The 17,761-nt window shown below is 52.0% G+C and overlaps 1 protein-coding gene across 3 annotated transcripts in view; it reads left to right on the forward strand.

The window, feature by feature from the left end:
* Window positions 1-17,761, forward strand: part of CACNA1I (calcium voltage-gated channel subunit alpha1 I) — a 131,809-nt gene that overhangs the window by 37,618 nt on the left and 76,430 nt on the right. For all 3 annotated transcript variants that reach the window (XM_055105365.2, XM_055105363.2, XM_055105364.2), the window contains exons 3-4: window positions 3,352-3,464; window positions 5,381-5,514. In XM_055105365.2, the coding sequence (XP_054961340.1) occupies window positions 3,352-3,464; window positions 5,381-5,514 (247 nt within the window). The remainder of the gene's footprint in view (window positions 1-3,351; window positions 3,465-5,380; window positions 5,515-17,761) is intronic.

Consider the following 17,761-nt stretch of genomic DNA (forward strand, 5'->3'; position numbering starts at 1 on the left):
CTCTCTGGGTGGGGTCCTGCTGAGGGTTTGGCTGGTGTGGCTACATCCCAGCTAAGGGCAAGGGCTTTGAAATGGAGGGGTGAGGGGTTTGCTTGGAGACACTCCCGAGTCCCCGGATGTTGGAGTGGGCAGGGCCCCTAGAGATTTACAGTAGCACCCCCCCTTTACCCACAGGGAACACATTCCAAGACCCCCAGTGGATGCCCGAAGCCACAAATAGCACTGAACCCTATATTTACTATGTTTTTTCCCTATACCTGCATACCTGGATAAAGTTTAATTTATAAATCAGGCATTGTAAGAGATGAGTAGCAACCAATAATAAAATAGAACAATCACACCAGGCGCGGTGGCTCATGCCTATAATCCCAGCACTTTGGGAGGCCGAAGCGGGCGGATCACAAAGTCAGGAGATCGAGACCATCTTGGCCAACATGGTGAAACCCTATCTCTACTAAAATACAAAAAAATTAGCCAGGCGTGGTGGCAGGCGCATGTAGTCCCAGCTGCTCAGGAGGTTGAGGCAAGGGAATCGCCTGAACCTGGGAGACAGAGGTTGCAGTGAGCCGAGATCACGCCACTGCACTTCAGCCTGGCCACAGAGCAAGACTCCGTCTCAAAATAAATAAATAAATAAACAAACAAACAAAAATAAAAAATAAAATAAAACAGTTAGGACAGGCACAATGGCTCATGCCTGTAATCCCAGCACTTTGGGAGATCTGAGGCGGGTGGATCACCTGAGGTCAGGAGTTCAAGACCAGCCTGGCCAACATGGTGAAACCCCGTCTCTACTAAAAATACAAAAAATTAGCCGGGCGTAGTGGCAGGCGCCTGTAATCCCAGCTACTTGGGAGGCTGAGGCAGGAGAATCACTTGAACCCAGGAGGCAGAGGTTGCAGTGAGCTGGGATCTTGTCATTGCACTCCAGCCTGGGCAATAAAAGTGAAACTCCGTCTCAAAAAAACAAACAAACAAAAAAAAAAACAATTAGAATCACGTATGATAATCAAAGTTATATGAATGTGGTCATGCGGTCTCCCTCTTTCTCTCTCTCAGAATCTCTTATTGTACCGCACTCATACCTAATTTTGGGCCACAGTGGACCATGGGTAACTGACACGGCAGATAATGAGGGACAACTGTATTTATTCATCCGACAGATGTTCATTGAACACCTACTAGATGTTAGGCCGTGAGTGTAAAGTCCCTGTCCCCTTTGGAATGTAGATTAGAGTAGTGGCAGAGACAATGAGCATGTCAGCAAGACAGTGGCAGGGCGTGAAGAGGGCGTGCGGCAGCTGGGGGTGATGAGGTTGGGTGGAGACTTCTCAGAGGAGGTGACCATGATGCTAGAAGCTCAGCCCTTGAAGTGGGAACAGCACATGCAAAGGCCCTGAGGCGGAGTGTCCTGATGTCACTCATTGTGTGTCCGAGGAGCGGCAGGAGCCAGTGAGGTCAGAGCAGAGTGAGCCAGGGCAGGGCGGAGGGAGATGGGAGGGCAGGGCGGAGAGAGATGGGGGGGCAGGGCGGAGAGAGATGGGGGGGGCAGGGCGGAGAGAGATGGGGGGGCAGGGCGGAGGGAGATGGGGGGCAGGGCGGAGGGAGATGGGGGGCAGGGCGGAGGGAGATGGGGGGGCAGGGCGGAGGGAGATGGGGGGCAGGGCGGAGGGAGATGGGGGGGCAGGGCGGAGGGAGATGGGGGGCAGGGCGGAGGGAGATGGGCAGGGCGGAGGGAGATGGGGTATTAGGGCCCAGGGAGATGGGGTGTCAGAGTGGGGCCCTGCAGGCCAGGCAAGGGCTTCAAAGTTTGTGCTGAGAGAGCCCGGGAGCAGGGGCAGGGTTTTGTGCTGGGGAGGGAGGTGGTCTTACTGATGTTTTAAACTGCCCACTGCTGCTGCAGGAAGGGTGGTTTGGAGGGGCCAGGGCAGACCCAGGGGGCCGATGGGGAGGCTCCTGGTCATCCGGTGGAGGACCTCCAGGTTCAGAGACAAGGAGGGGCTTGCCGAAGACCGCAGAGCCACTCAGTGCTGGGACGAGTTCAAATGCAGGTCTCCTGGCTTCGTGGTCTTGTTTGCTGCTTTTACTGCATGAGAGCCCCTTTCTGTTTCCTGACACTCAGTTTCTGGGGGAGGAAAGGGGGTTGCATAGGTGGGGTGTGGTGAGTTCCATCAGCATCTCTCCTCTTACAGAAGGAGAACCTACTCCCGACTCCAGTCATTGCCTGTTAAGGTCAGTCAGGCTGCATAGTCTGGAAGTTCACCTGGTGTCTGACTTCAGTCATTCATACTATGTGCGGCTCAAGTCCATTTCATCCTGGATTGCCTCTTTTCAAGTAGGCACAGATTTTCTAAGGCCCCAGGACTCAGTCAACTGGAGATCCCGTTGGGGAGATCTGAGCAGACTTCGGATTTCTTACTGGTATGACAGGCGGGGGCTGGAAGTGACACAGCCCTGAGCTCCTTGAGGCCTGACCTCCCTGGTCCTGTGACTGGGAGGATAGAGAGTGGCGGGACTGGACACTGCGGGCTGCGTTCTAAGGATGGGTAGGAGTTGGCCTGGGAGGGAGGGAGGAGGGCATTCATGGAGGGGCTCTCAGCAGTGGTGAGGAGAGCAGTCTGGCCAGGTGCAGGAGGGGAGCCCATTCACCCCAGCTGCAAGCTGTGCCCAGAGGCCCTGCCCAAGGCCAGGTTCATGGCCGGCTCTGGATCCCCTCCGCAGCAGGAGACCTTCTGCCTGGCCAGGACTGAGGGGGCCCAGCCCCACCCCATGTGGTGCAGGCCAGGGCTGGGCTTGGTGCGGGTGTTTTGGAGTTAGGTGATGAGCCCTACCTGAGCCCTAACCCTGGCAGTGGGCAAGGAGAGAAGGACGGGGCCATCCAGCCAATCTCAGCCCCACTGGAGGGCCCTCTGCGGGCTCCAGACCCAGACCTTGGCAGAGACGGAGGGAACATGGGTCAGGGGAGGGAAAGGTGGTCAGAGAAGGGAGGCAGTGACAGTCAGAGGGTGGTAGTTGGGGTGGAGAGGCTGGGATAGCCGAGTTCCCTGACAGCCAGGCTTCCGGGAACCTCTCCCTTCCCTGGGCCTGAGGGGAGCTCTCAGGCTGGGGCAAGGAGTGGGGTCCTGCAACTGGGGGCCTGGTGGGTTTGGCGCATATGGCCATGTCTGTTGTGATGGGGGCAGACTGGCACCACGGGCTTTGAGCTGTTTCAGGGATGGCACCCAGAGGGAGAAGAATGAGGAATGGGGTGTATGCCTGTGTGTGTGGTGGGTTGCGGGTATTACACTCTAGGGTGCACCCCAGCCCCCACAGGCGGTCCCACCTGCTGCTTTGTCCTTGACTTGGTGTGCACGTGGTTTGAATGTGTCAGCATGCTGGTGATCCTGCTGAACTGCGTGACACTTGGCATGTACCAGCCGTGCGACGACATGGACTGCCTGTCCGACCGCTGCAAGATCCTGCAGGTGAGCCGGCCGCCCCGCCCCGCCCCGCCCCGCCCCGCCCCGCCCCGCCCTCATCCTCCAGGACCCGGCCTATGCCCCGCCCACTCCATGCCCCGCCCCGCTCCGTGCCCTTCCCCATCCTGCGCTGCACTACCAAGCGCTGCCGCACTCAGCCACCACCAGCCGCACTAACTTGGCTGACCCTTCCTCACTCCCACCTGGTCTTACCTACTAGCCTTCGGATCCTCTCTTCCCTTTATCTGTCCTCTCCACCTTGAAGCCTCTACCTTAGTCCAGGCCTCAATCTTCTCCTACCCGGGTGCCCCCACCAGCCTTCTCCTGCACCCCCCACATGCACACCTGCAAAGCACAGTGACCCCAACTCTCCTCTGCCTACAACCTGCACTTCGTCCCCCGTGCTCTTGGACTAGGGGCCGAGTTCACACCCCGCCCTAGATGCCCTTTAGGAGCGGGCCTCTGGTTTCACATTCTGTTATCTCCTGAGGTCCTGGGGTGGGGCTTGACTTTTGGTACCTGACATAACCCTGTGCAGAGCATGTATACGGGTAGCACAGATGTTAGGGTTGTACCCATTTTACAGATGTGGAAACACTCGGTGCCTCTCCCTGGGAAAGCCAGATTCCTCCCGGGAGGCATTGCTTTCTGCCTCTTGGGGTTTTTTTTTTTTTTTTTTTTTTTTTTTTTGAGACAGAGTCTCACTGTGTCGCCCCAGGCTGGAGTGCAGTGGCGCGATCTCGGTTCACTGCAAGCTCCACCTCCCGGGTTCATGCCATTCTCCCACCTCAGCCTCCTGAGCAGCTGGGACTACAGGCGCCCGCCACCACGCCTGGCTAATTTTTTGTATTTTTAGTAGAGACGGGGTTTCACCATGTTAGCCAGGATGGTCTCGATCTCCTGACCTCGTGATCCACCTGCCTCGGCCTCCCAAAGTGCTGGGATTACAGGCGTGAGCCACTGTGCCCGGCCTCTGCCTCTTAGGTTTCTATAGGACTCAGTAGCTCCCAGGCAGCACTGGGCCAGAGTCTCCCCGGGCACTTGGTAAAAATCCAGACCCCTGACCCCATCTCAGACCTGCTGAAGCAGAATTTCTGGGTGGGTCTGGGGTCCTAGTGGGTAACAAGCTCCTCAGCAGCCCCCGGCCCCAGGCCTGGTTAGCCTCATGGTGAGTTCACCGAACAAGCACCTCTGTGTCCTCACCACTGGCCTAGCCCTGGCACACAGTAGGTATGTGGCACCTGTTTGTTGAATTGAGTTGGCTGCAGCCCTCACTAATCCTGGAAACAGGAATTCCGCCCAGTCCCCGCCCTCAGGAAGCATAATCTCATAGCCTCCTTTGTGGGCAGAGAAAGGCAACACTGAGGCCTGTGCCTGGGGGCTACTTTGAGACAGCTGCTTCCATGGGGGCTTTGGGGTCAGACCCACCGGAGTTTCAATCCTGGTTCTGCCACTTGTCTGCTGTGTGACCTGTGGGGCAAGTTGCTTAACCTCTCTGAGTCTCTGTTTCCTCATCTGTAAAATGGGACTACCCATGGGGTCCTTGGGAGAATTAGGAGAGAGAATGGGGGTCAAGTGTGTAGCCAGTGCTTGGTAATTGTTAGGGAGAATATGGGACGGCCCCTCACCCCACCCCCACCTGGGGCTCTTCTATCTGTTCCCAGGCTTAGGGAACAGATAGAACGGGCTGTATGACCTTGGGCAAACTCATTCCCCTCTCTGGGCCACAGTCTCCTCATCTATGAAATGACTGCATTGGACTGGGATCACTGAGGTTCTCCTCCTGTCCGGGAGGAGTTTCCGGGTATTTCCCAGGCCCCTTGCATCCATGTGGTGTCCCCACCTCACACGGTGGCTGCAACCCCTGGGCCCTGCTCTGCAACCTCACCCTGTCCCTTACTTCCCTCCTCCTGCCCCTGCAGGTCTTTGATGACTTCATCTTTATCTTCTTTGCCATGGAGATGGTGCTCAAGATGGTGGCCCTGGGGATTTTTGGCAAGAAGTGCTACCTCGGGGACACATGGAACCGCCTGGATTTCTTCATCGTCATGGCAGGGTAGGTAGCGCCCGCCAGGCAGGTCCTAGCCTCTGGTGCACACCAGGCATAATTGAGAGAATCCAGGGCTTCTTGCTGATGGCGATGAAGGGGAATCACGGTGATGCGTGGGACCCTCCTGGACCCCTGGGCTGGGAGGAATGATGGACAGACAGACATTCTTTCCTCCCTTCCTAAGTTGTGCATCCTCCAGCACTGCCAGCGGATACTGGGTGAGTTTATGCTAATTAATGATACGACCTTGAGAGAGCCACTGACGCTCTCTAAGCTTTCATTTCCTCATCTGAAAAGGGGAATAATAATAGTAGCTGCGTCAAAATGAGCACCCAATAAATGCTAGCTGTTAGGATTGCTATCCTGGATCTCTCATCACGCCAGAGACCGAGCACAGACTCAAGCACTGTCTGACTCCAGACTGTGGTTATTTCTACCGAGACACAGGCTGCCGTCAGGGACAGGCCTGGTTACAGCTGAGCCCATCTGGAGTGTCTGGGACCCTGCTCTGGGCCTTGTGCCTGCTTTCCTGGGTCAAACCCATCCATGCATTCATCCGTCAACCAGGGACTGAACAACTTGCTCCCTAGTGTTGGCGCCGTCCTAGCTGCTAGGGGCAAGGAGGAGAGCAAGCCAGACACAGGCCTTGTCCTTCCTACTCCTGTCTCGGGGAGGCACCCACCTGCTACGCCAGTGGGCGTGCCTTCACACACGGGGACCAGGGCACTGGGCAAAGCATGTGGTTTGCTGAGAGCGTTTAACACAGCAGCCCGACTGAGCCAAGCTGGGGACTTGGGGGCTTGAGGGCTTCCTGAGGAGGTGACACAGGAGAGCTGAAGGATGAGGAGACATTAACCATGCCCAGGAGTGGGTCATTATTAGGGCAGAGGAGAGAGAAAAAGGCTGGAGGCTGTAAGTGTGTGTGTGAGAGAGGATGTGTGAGTGTGTGTGTCAGTGTATGTGTGTATGTGTGTGACCTTGTGTGTAGAATGCTATCGAGGAGATGTGACCTTTTTGATTCAGTAGACTCATGGCTGAGACGGACAGTCAGGGTGTGAGAATCCCATCAGCTATCTGCTAAATTCCACAGATGTGTTCTGAAGTGAGGTGATTCGTTTCACTAGGGTTTTAAAAAAGTTACACCTCTTCTAAGCTTGCTTGCTCTCTCGCTTTCTCTCCTTCCTTCCTTCCTTCCTTCCTTCCTTCCTTCCTTCCTTCCTTCCTTCCTTCCTTCCCTCCCTCCCTCCCTCCCTCCCTCCCTCCCTCCCTCCCTCCTTCCTTCTCTCTCTCTTTCTTTCGCCCTCCCTCCCTCCCTTCCTTCCTTCTTTTTTTGAGATGGGGTCTCACTCTGTCACCTAGGTTGGAGTGTGGTGATGCAATCACCACACACTGCAGCCTTGACTTCCTAGGCTCAAAGGATCCTCCCACCTCAGCCTCCTGAGTAGCTGGGACTGCAGGCATGTGCTACCAACCCTGGCTAATTTTTCTTTTCTATAGAGACAGGGTCTCACTATGTTGCCCAGGCTGGTCTTGAACTCCTGGGTTCAAGCCATCCTCCCACCTCAGCCTCCCAAAGTGCTGGGATTACAGGTGTGAGCCACTGCACCTGGCCTCTAAGCATCTTCTCTCAATCACTGTCTTCAGTTTTACAAACACATTGTCAACAGTCACTGAGACCTGTATGGAAGCTACTCTGGTTTCCTGTGGTTTCCTGAGCACTATATCCTCCTCTTAGTCACATTCTTCATTTTCATTCTTATTCTGGTTTGGCTGGAGAACATCTTTAAGTAGATTTTTTTTTTTAAAAGAAAAGGTGTTTGGATAGTGTCATTTTTCAATCTTGCCTGTCCAAACATATATTCCTTTGATCTTTGAGTGTGGACAGTTATTTGTGCTGTTGTAGAGTCAGAACACTGCACACATCCTGCCATTCAAACCTGCACTATAGTATTGCAGGTGAGTCCAGTACAGATCTGGTTCCTCTTTCTTGGAAGATGACCTTCTTTTTCCTGACTAGAAGCTTGTGGGCTTTTCTCTTTACCTTCAGAATCAGACCTTTCTCTAGGGCAGGTCTAAAGGGGACCTTAGAGAACTCAAGACTGGTGCTTTTGGCCAGGTGCAGCGGCTCACCCCTGTAATCCCAGCATCATGGGAGGCCGAGGCAAGAGGATTCCTTGAGCCTAGGAGTTTGAGACCAGCCTGGGCAACATAGTGAGACCCCATCTCTACAAAAAAAAAAAATTAGCCGGGTGTGGTGGTGCACTCCTGTAGTCCCAGCTACTCAGGAGGCTGAGGCTGGAGGCTGGGCTCCTTGAGCCCAGGAGGTTGAGGCTGCAGTGAGCAGTGATCGTGCCATTGCACTCTAGTCTTCAACAAAGCAAGACCCTGTCAAAAAAAAAAAAAAAGATTCATGCTTTCCATCATCTCAGAAGAAAGTTCTTCCATCTCTTCTTTGGCTATGGCCCATTATTCTCTGCTGTCTCCTTCTGGAATTCATGTTATATAGATGTTTCTGTCCTCTATCTTTTGTCCATGCCTTTCCCCTTTTCTTTCACAGATTTTGCTTGTAATATGAGAGAAATCTTTGACTTGGGCTTCTGAATCACAAGTGGGCTTTTCAGCAATGTCCTTTCCCCTATTTACTGCCCCTATGGAATAATTCATTTCCTCAGTGTCTTTTTAATTCACAAGAACACTTCTTGTTTTTGGATTTCTTGTTTTTCAGAGTACCTTGTGCCTGTTCTTGTTTTATGGATGCCTGCTCTTGTTTTATAAATACAATATTCACCTGAATCTCCTTATATACTAATTAGGCTTCTTAAAAGTCTTTTCACGATTCTGGAAGTAACCCTGTATCAAAGTATAATTTCTGAAAAGGTAAAAAAAGTGACCCTTACACAAATCTTAGAATGAATGTATACGGCAGATTTATCCAGCTCGTTAAGGAGTAGGGACTCAGCAGATGGTAATCAGCAGAATTAGGAAAACAGACATCGGAGAAAGAATGTAGGAAGAAAGTGAGATTAGAGTCAAAACTGGTTAATAACCTACAGGGTAATAAACCATAACCTTTGGAGTTATCTTTTGGGCAGAAATCACATACATCTCTGCCAGATAAAAATCTACAAGTTAAAATGTAATTTCATAGCATCCAGACCTTTAGTGAACAGGAAATTGTGAAGCAAACAAAGGTATTTTCTCCCTGGATAATGAAATAATCTTTAAATGGCCTGTTAAATTATGCTTCAAAATGACATTGCGAGAAATAGTGCCCTCCTTTTGCCGTATTTCCAAGTTCTAGGGTAATTTTTCCTAACTCTTGTTTCAGGGAAGTCATTTGTTCTGCTGGCTCCACTGACTGACTCCCATGGGCACCCCCACGCTGCCCTTTTGACTTGAAGCATTCTGTATTGCTTAGCGATTCTTTCCTGTCTGCTTATATTTAGAAATAAAGACGATGAGGCTCTAAGCTGAGCAGGGTGAAGAGCTGCCTAGCTTCAGCATCGTGGTGAGCTCTCAGTTTGACATCTTCTCTTGGTCCTCGAGATGGGGGCTGGATGAGGCGAGGTCTGCAGGCCAGCATCCTTGGGAGATCAGGGAGGGCTGGGCATGGGGCTGACATGCAATGTGTGCGGTCACACAGGACCCCACGCTTGGGTCCATACTCTGCTGTCGCTATTTTGAAATTCTTAATCATTTATGAACAAGGGGCCCTGCATCTTCACTTTGCACCAAGCCCCACAATGATGTAGGTGGTCCTGGCTGAGGGATAGATGCAAAGGAGACTTTTTTTTGAGGCAGTTTCATTCTGTCACCCAGGCTGGAGTGCAGTGGTGCGATCACAGCTTACTGCAGCCTCGCCCTCCCTGGACTCAGGTGATCCTCCCACTTCAGCCTCCCAAGTAGCTGGGACTACAGGCACATGCCCCATGCCTGGCTAATTTTTTTTTTTTTTTACTTTTTAATTTTTTTGTAGAGACAAGGTCTCACTATGTGACCTCTTGGGTTCAAGTGATCCTCCCACCTTGGCCTCTCGAAGCGCTGGGATTACAGGTGTGAGCCACCATGCTCAGCTGACTTTTTTGCTGGAGTCATGAGCACTCTCACTGCCCAGCTATGTGCTGGATTTGGGAACTCAGGTGAACAGGACCACCCCGTGCTCAAGGTCGTTCCCATCCTTTGTGCCCAGGGACGGCGTGGGTGGAGAGGACAGGATGGGGAGTCACAACCCTGGCTCCAGAGCCCAGCCCTCCAGTCCCCCTCCCACCCAAGACCCGTCCCCAGAGTGGCCCACCCACCCCCCAAATCCCACCCAGGCCTGGTGCTATAAATGTTCTGTTCCCCGAGTAACCGGCCTATTTGCTCCCTTCCTCTACCTCCCCTTCCCCAAATTAATTACTAGCTCTTTCTTCAAGCTGTGGAGGCAGACATAGCACCTCCGAGTTAGAAGGTTCCTTAGAGGTCACGGCCTTCATCTCCACATCTGGTGTAACCCTCATGGCAGGTGTGTCTGAGACTGGGGCCTGCCTCTGTTCCCAGGCTGCCCCTGCAGGGAGCACAGTGCCTCACCAGGCGGCTGGTCTCAAACTAGGACATCCAGATGCACTAGAAAGCTCTTTCTTCCACGGAGCTGAAACTGATCTTCCTGTGGCTCCCACCGGATGGTACCATTCATTCATTCATTCATTCATTCACTAAATCGACCTTTATTGAGCATCTACTACATGCCAGGCCTTGTGCAGAGCAGTGGGGGCATGAAGATGAACAAGACAGGCCCTTTGTGATTTCATGGAACTTTCAGTTTGGAAAACAGAAATAAAACACATCACCACAACTAAAGTCTAAATTGGGATCCATGCTGTTGTCAGGAAGCATAGAGGGCCATCAGGTCATGGAATGGCGTCCTGCTTTTGATTGGGGGGGTGTCACTGTATGTCATACTGAGGGACAGACCTGGGGTAGGTAAGAGCTGGCCGGGCAGAGAGCTGGGGGAAAGGGAGTTTCAGGCAGCGGGGAAGCATGCAGGAGTCCTGAGGGGGTGCATGAGGAAGGGAAAGGTGAGTGACAGGGGATGCTGGAGCCCAGGGTTTCTGTGGGGTGGGTGCTAAGAGATGAGGCCAGAGAAGGGCAAGGGCTTGATTGCACAGACAAGGTCCAGAGGCTGCAGGGATGGTGTCACTGACAAACTCATAGCCGTCCTTCAGAAGTTGGGGGGTGGTTCCTGTCCTCCTCAAGTCTCCCCTTCCAGATGAAATGTCCCCAGCCTTCCCACCATTTGTCAAAGGACAGCGTTCATCCCTTATCTGCTGGACTCGCTTCAGGCTGTCTCTGTCCCTGGCAGGAGAACGGGATCCCACCCTCCCAATGATGGCTTATGGGGTAGAGAGAATGGGCTGCCCTCGCCCCAGTGAAGTGTGGGATTGCGGTGACCTGGGGAGTGGCCATGCTCCCTTTTGCCATCAGGTCATGTTCACTCTCCAAACCAGGTCTCTCCCACCCTGGAACTAAAAGTTGGTGATTTTTAAAACCCACGTGAAAAACTTTGCAGTTACTGCTGTTGATTTCATCTCACCGTGGCCTCTTGGAGTCCTGAGGCAGCCGCTCATTCCATGCACTTCCTGTACTCACGCCGCTCAGGATAGTGAGTCCTGTGGCACCGCACTAGACTCTTCCAGTGTGTGACAAAGACCCCGTCGTCATCTCTATTTGTGTTTGGTGGAACCCAACTCTTTTATTTATTATTCTTTTTTGAGACAGGGTCTCTCTCTGTTGCCCAGGCTGGAGTGCAGTGGCGCCATCTCGGCTCACTACAACCTTAGCTTCCCAGGTTCAAGCAATTCTCATGCCTCAGCCTCCCGAGTAGCTGGGATTACAGGCATGCGCCGCCATGCCGGCTAAGTTTTGTATTTTTAGTAGAGATGGGGTTTCACCGTGTTGGCCAGACTGGTCCTGAACTCCTGACCTCAAGTGATCCACCCTCCTCGGCCTCCCAAAGTGCTGGGATTACAGGCGTGAGTCACTATGTCTGGCCAATCCCAACTCTTTGTCTTATCATTTAAGCTACACTTTTCTGCCTCTGTCCATTAGGAGGTCATGAACTATTCAATCACATACTTGCTGAACTTGAGACGTTCTTTATCTATGTATCTCCCTTGGTGCATCATGCTGGTAATTCTATCTCCTCCCTCGACCAGAAACAAAATGGCCATTGCCACCTGTGGGGAGGGGCCTGGGCACTTCTGTTAAAAGTTCCCCAAGAATTCTGATGTCTGGTCTCTGGGGGTGAGCCAGGGGTGGAGGGTGAGGCTACTGGGATCTCTCCAGAATGAGGTTTGCCAAGGACATGGCTGATGTGGGCCCTGTCTTGGATGAGTACAGAACACAGGAGGCACCTTACATCTGAAAGACTTCGAAAGCTTCTGACTGTGTGGAGAATGGAACAGCTGAGGGCAGGGTGTGCACAGATCAGGAATGGGAACTGCCCCACTCCCCAAACTCATGCACAGCCTTTCACCCCTTCTCAATGTTCCTCCAACGTCAGGGAGCAGCAGGATCACTGGGGCATGTGTTTAAAAGCAGATTTCTGGCCTTAGCTCAGGGATCCACTGCCAGCAGGCAGGCAGAGCTTAGAAATCTGCATTGTAACCAAATGCCCAGGTGGCCCTGATGTGGTCTGTGGGCCACCTGTGGAGAAACTACAGCTCATTCGACTGTCACAGCAGCCTCTAATCAGGAGCACTGAAAGGTAGAGGTCATGATTCCCAGTCTGGGAACCGCAGGAAGGGGAAGAGAGATAGGGAGGGCTCCATCTCTGCATCTGTGTCCAGGATTTGAATAATTCTCATGACAGGTAGAAGTACTTTGTGAACAGAACAGTGGGAACTCTATGTAAGAAGTTCTGTGATTGGCCGGGCACTGTGGCTCATGCCTATAATCCCAGCACTTTGCGAGGCTGAGGCAGGCAGATCACCTGAGGTCAGGAGTTTGAGACCAGCCTGGCGAACATGATGAAACCCCATCTCTACTAAAAATACAAAAATTAGTCCGGGTGCGGTGGCTCACACCTGTAATCCCAGCACTTTGGGAGGCCAAGGCGGGTGGGTCATCTGAGGTCAGGAGTTCAAGACCAACATGGTGAAACCCTGTCTCTACTAAAAATACAAAAAAATTAGCTGGGCGTGGTGGCAGACACCTGTAATCCCAGCTACTCGGGAGGCTGAGGCAGGAGAACTGCTTGAACCCAGGAGGCGGAGGTTGCCGTGAGCCCAGATCGTGCCACTGCACTCCAGCCTGGGCAATGAGAGTGAAACTCCATCTCCAAAAAAAAAAAAAAAATACAAATACAAATTCAAAAATTAGCCAGGCGCAGTGGCGCACACCTGTAGTCCCAGCTGTTTGGGCGGCAGGAGAATAGCTTGAACCGGGCGGTAGAGAGGTTGCAGTGAGCCAAGATTGCACTCCTATACTCCAGCCTGGGAGACAGAGTGAGCCTCAGTCTCTAAAAAAGAACTTCTGTGATCACCCAATCCAGTGGTGTGTGTCAATTGTTCCAGCTACTCGGGAGGCTGAGGTGGGAGGATATCTTGAGCCCAGGAGTTAGAGATCGGTCTGGGCAACATAGCGAGAGCCCATCTCTTTAAAACATTTTTTAAAAGAGAATTTCTATGATCATTAATAGTATTAATAAAGTAATATTAGTAACTTAGCACCTTGGCTAGAGGGTGAGAAGGAGAGGCTGGGTTAGGACTTGTATCCTGGACTGAGTGCAGTGGCTCTTGCCTGTAATCCCAGCACTCTGGGAGGCCGAGGTGGATGGATCGCTTGAGCTCAGAAGGTTGAGACCAGCCTGGGCAACATGGTGAAACCACAGCTAAAAAAAAAAAAAAAAAAAAAAAAATGTGTGTGTCTGTAGTCCCAGCTACTCAGGAGGCTGAGGTGGGAGGATTGCTTGAGCCTGGGAAGCGGAGGTTGCAGTGAGCCAAGATTGCGCCACTACACTGCAGCCTGGGTGACAGAGTGAGATCCTGTCTCAAAAAAAAGAAAAGAGAAAAAAAAATTTATTGTACCCTGGAAACATGGTCTCTGGAATGCTGGGAAGAGCTTCTCCACCCTGACTCTTACAGACTCTTGGGAAACAAAAAGCCACTAAGAATTGTTCCTCAGCTCTGGGCTAGGGCTTTCTAGAAAGATCAGGCAGGTATGTCCCTGCTGAGGTTGCTGGCTGAGAGTTCCTTTTTTCCAAAGTGCCCCATCAGTGGGACTTTAAAAGGCAAAGGTAATTTAATTCTCTGCTGCCTCCTCCAGGAGTGTGATAAGAATAAGGATGCTGACTGCTGAGTGCTCACACCGTGCATCATCCTGTTGAATGGTCAGACAAGCCCTGTGAGGGCTGTGCTCAGTTCCACCTCACAGATGAGGCAGTGACAGGAGTAACTTGCCTGAGGTCACAGGCTGGTAAGGGGCAGAGTCAGGAGTTGAACCCAGGGAACTTAGCTCCACCAGCTCCACCAGGATTGGGTCCTGGTTCAGTGTGACTGCTGGGTGTATTTGTCAGGGATGCATTTGGCTGCAAGTAATAGAAAACCCAACCAACTGTGGCTCAGGCAAATCCTGAATCCATGTTTTTCTGACATAACACAAAGTTCTGGTTACTGGTGATAGTTCTGCAGTGTGGGGGCTGACATCCTTGTGATTTTCCAGGCCTTTCTTTCATGGTCACAAGGCAGCCGGTGAAGCCGTGGGTGTCATGTCTGAATTAAAGACAGGAAAGAAGGGTGAAGAGTGACAGGGCATGTCCACTTGGATCAGGAAAATGAGATTTTCTTTCTGGGATCCTTCCCTTCCCTAGTGCATTTGGCCAGAACTGGGTCTGATGGACACCTGAGTGGCAGCAAGGCTAGGAAAGCAGAAAGCATCATTGAACTTGGCTAAATCAAACAAGAGTTGTTCCTTGGGTTCAGGCAAGATCACAAGAGAGAGAACGCACATCATGGGGGCACTCCGAGTCAGCCACATTCCTCTCCTTGAGCCTCAGTTTCTTCACCCACCCTCTGCCAAAGCCGTGGCTCTACCATGTCTCCAAGCCCTGGTTAGAGCTTCTGGAGCTCTGCCTGTGCTGACTGGGCAGGGGCAGGGCTCTGCTGAGATCTCTAACGTCAATACCAACCTATGCAAGCTCCACAGAGCCCAGCGCCTGTCAGCAGATCCTGCTGTGGTCATGGGGATCAGAAGGCAATCACTTGGATGCCCAGAAGCCTTTGGAGCTGGCCTTCCTGCACAACTCTGTGTGCACTATTGGTGGGTAAGGGAAGCCCTCTGAATGTCTTGAAGCCCAGGGGACCCTTCTGGTTTTGTCATTGACTTTACACTCTGATCTATCCTGGACTTACAGGTCTGTCTGCCCTGTGGCTGTGGATGCTCAGATGCAATGGGTGCTCTGAGGGCAGGACCAAGGCTAGTCATCATCCTGAAGTCCCCAGAGCCGTGGAGGCATCATTACATGTTTGTTTCCTGTCTGTTGCACCCAGGCACGAAAGAGCTAGGGAGAGGATATCTGGAGCCATTTTCTTTAAGCTGAGCTGCCGTTGGGTGGGCGTGGACTGGGGAAGGTTCCAATAGGAACCTTAGTGTGTTTTTCTCATTTGCATATGGGATGGGGTGGGAGAGAGGGTGATGGTCACTGTGGAGGCTCGTTTCCATGGAAACAGGATGGTAGCTGCCATGTGTGATGTTGGGGGAAGTCACCAGAGATTCTCTGGCCACAGGCTGAGGTGCCTGACACGGGTCAATCATGAATCGGGAAGGACTATCTCTGTTACGTGGGACAGAAACCCTGAACCTGGTTTAAGGGAGTCAACTGTTTCCTCTACTGAAAAGCCAAGAGGTCTCCAGCTTCAGGGCCCGCTTGCTCTAGAATCCTGAAAGATGTCTCTAGATGGTGTGTGTTCCTATCCCACAGCTCTGCTAGTCTGTGCTGACTTCCCTCCCTGGAGCTTTCACGGTGGCAGGGTGGTGGCAGGCAGCTCGGGGCTCAGTGCTGACTCCCTCCAGTTCAGACACACCTTTCCTTTCCTAGCAGTTCCAATCAGTCCTGGAACTGAGCCTCTTTGGCTTGGATTGGCTGGTGTGGGGCATGTGCTCATCCCTAAGCCAATCACTGAGGGTGGGGTGGGCAGAGCTCCTATAGGCCAGACGGAGGTGAAGGCCCACCCCTGGCAGGATGTGTTAGCTGTGCCCCTATCACGTGGCTGAGGGTGGGGAGGCTGGTCAGGGAGGCTGGAAAGGGATGCTGGACAGGGAGGATCCCAGGCCAGGCCTTGTTACTCCTGGAGTTCACAAGGGCGCCCTGGCTGGTGGAAACCAAGCCGTTTAGGTGGCCTACCATGAACTATCATTAACTGACTGAGTTGGGCTTTTTTACACCCATGATGGTGTTACATCCTGACAATCCCCAGAAATTAGTATTGTTAACCCCATTTTGCAGATGAGAAAATGGAGTGTCAGAGAGATTGGTAGCCTGCCTCAGGACACACTCAGCCTTTATGGATCAGATCTGGGATTGCTCAGGTCTGGCTGCCCCCAGGGCTCGTGCTCACCCATGACATGAAGGGGTTGTACATTTCCAGAGTCTGAAATATAAGCCGTTGATTTGCCTCACTAGCCCTCAGAAAGCAGTGAGGTGAGTCCCCTGAGAGGAACATTTCCCCCAGGCTCTGGTAGAGCCAAAAGCATCTCTGCACCACACAGAGCCCACTCTCTGGTTCCCAGCAGCCATTCTCACCTGCCGTGCTGCCAAGACTACTCTGGAGTAATGGAGCTAAGTTTCACGGGAGGCAGACATCATGAGGCATACACTAAAATTATTCATTGTTTATCTGAAGCTCAGATTTAACTGGGAAGCTTCTATTTATCTGGCAACTCTACCCAGAAATAAACCACTGGAGTAAAGTAACCCAAATGGAGGCTTGGAGAGAGAAGGTCCAGGTCTTCTGCCACTGAGGTTCCCGGAGCTGCCCTGGTTCCCACCTGCCTGGGTTCTGTCTTTGCAGCCCATCCTTCAGCTTTGTGGCCAACCCAGCATTCTTCCCCCAAATCCCCCCTGTACTCTGAGCTTGGCCTGAGTTGGTTTCAGAGCGTCAGTCAACTGGGCTTAATAACCTCTGTTCTTTGGCCTCATAGGTTTGTGTGAGGAACTGTGAGTGTTGCAGTTGTTTGAATGTGTCTCCCATAGTTCATGTGTTGGCAACCTAATCCCAAGTGCAACAGAGTTGAGAGGTGGGACCTTTAAGAAGTGACCAGGTCATGAGGACTCAGCCCTCGTGGATGGATTAATGCCATTATTGTGGGAGTGGGATGGTTATCGTGGGAGTGGGTTCCTGATGAGAGGGATGAGTTTGGCCCCTTCCCGTCTCACACACACTTTCTTGCCCTTCTGCCATGCTATGACACAGCAAGAAAGTCCTCGCCAGATGCAGCTCCTTGATGTTGGACTTCCCAGCCTCCAGAATCGTAAACCAAATTAATTTCTTTTTTAAAAATAAATCATCCAGTCTTTCTGCTTCTGTTATAGCAGCAGAAAATGGACTAAGACAGGTATCTTAGTCTGTTTGGGGTGCTCTAACAAAATACCATAAACCGGGTGGCTCATAAACAACAGAAATCTAGTTCTCACAGTTCTGGAGGTTGGGAAGTCCAAGATCAAGGTGCTGGCAGATTCAATGTCTGGTGGGGGCCACTTCCTCATAGATGAGTCTTCTCACTGAGTCCTCACTTGAGTCCTCACGTGAGGGGGCAGATGAGTTTCCCTTTGCCTGTTTTAAAAAGGTGCTAATCTCATTCTTGAGGGCCCTGCCTTCATGATCTAATCACCTCCCCAAAGGCCCTAATACCATCACCTTGGGGGATAGAATTTCAATATATGAATTTTAAGTGGATATAAATATTCAGACCATAGCAATGGGTGAAATGACCCATAAATCATGAGGTGCTGGCCACAGTCAAGGGTTAATGTCATTACTCCCAAATCCTCTCCATTATTTCCTTCCTCCTTCTCTCCCTCCTTCCCTCCATCCCTCCACAGAACACCTACTGTGTGCTAGGTCCCCGGATATTGGCAATGGCTGGTGGTCTAGTTACCAACCAACACAAGCCTGAGTCATCACAGAGCTGCCTCCTGACAGATGATCTGTGATTTCCAGCATCTCAGCTTCCCTTCCATTAGCTACATCTTAAATCACATTTTAAGAAAGCCCCC

Source organism: Pan paniscus, chromosome 23 (genome assembly GCF_029289425.2).
Source record: "Pan paniscus chromosome 23, NHGRI_mPanPan1-v2.0_pri, whole genome shotgun sequence".
NCBI lineage: Eukaryota > Metazoa > Chordata > Mammalia > Primates > Hominidae > Pan > Pan paniscus.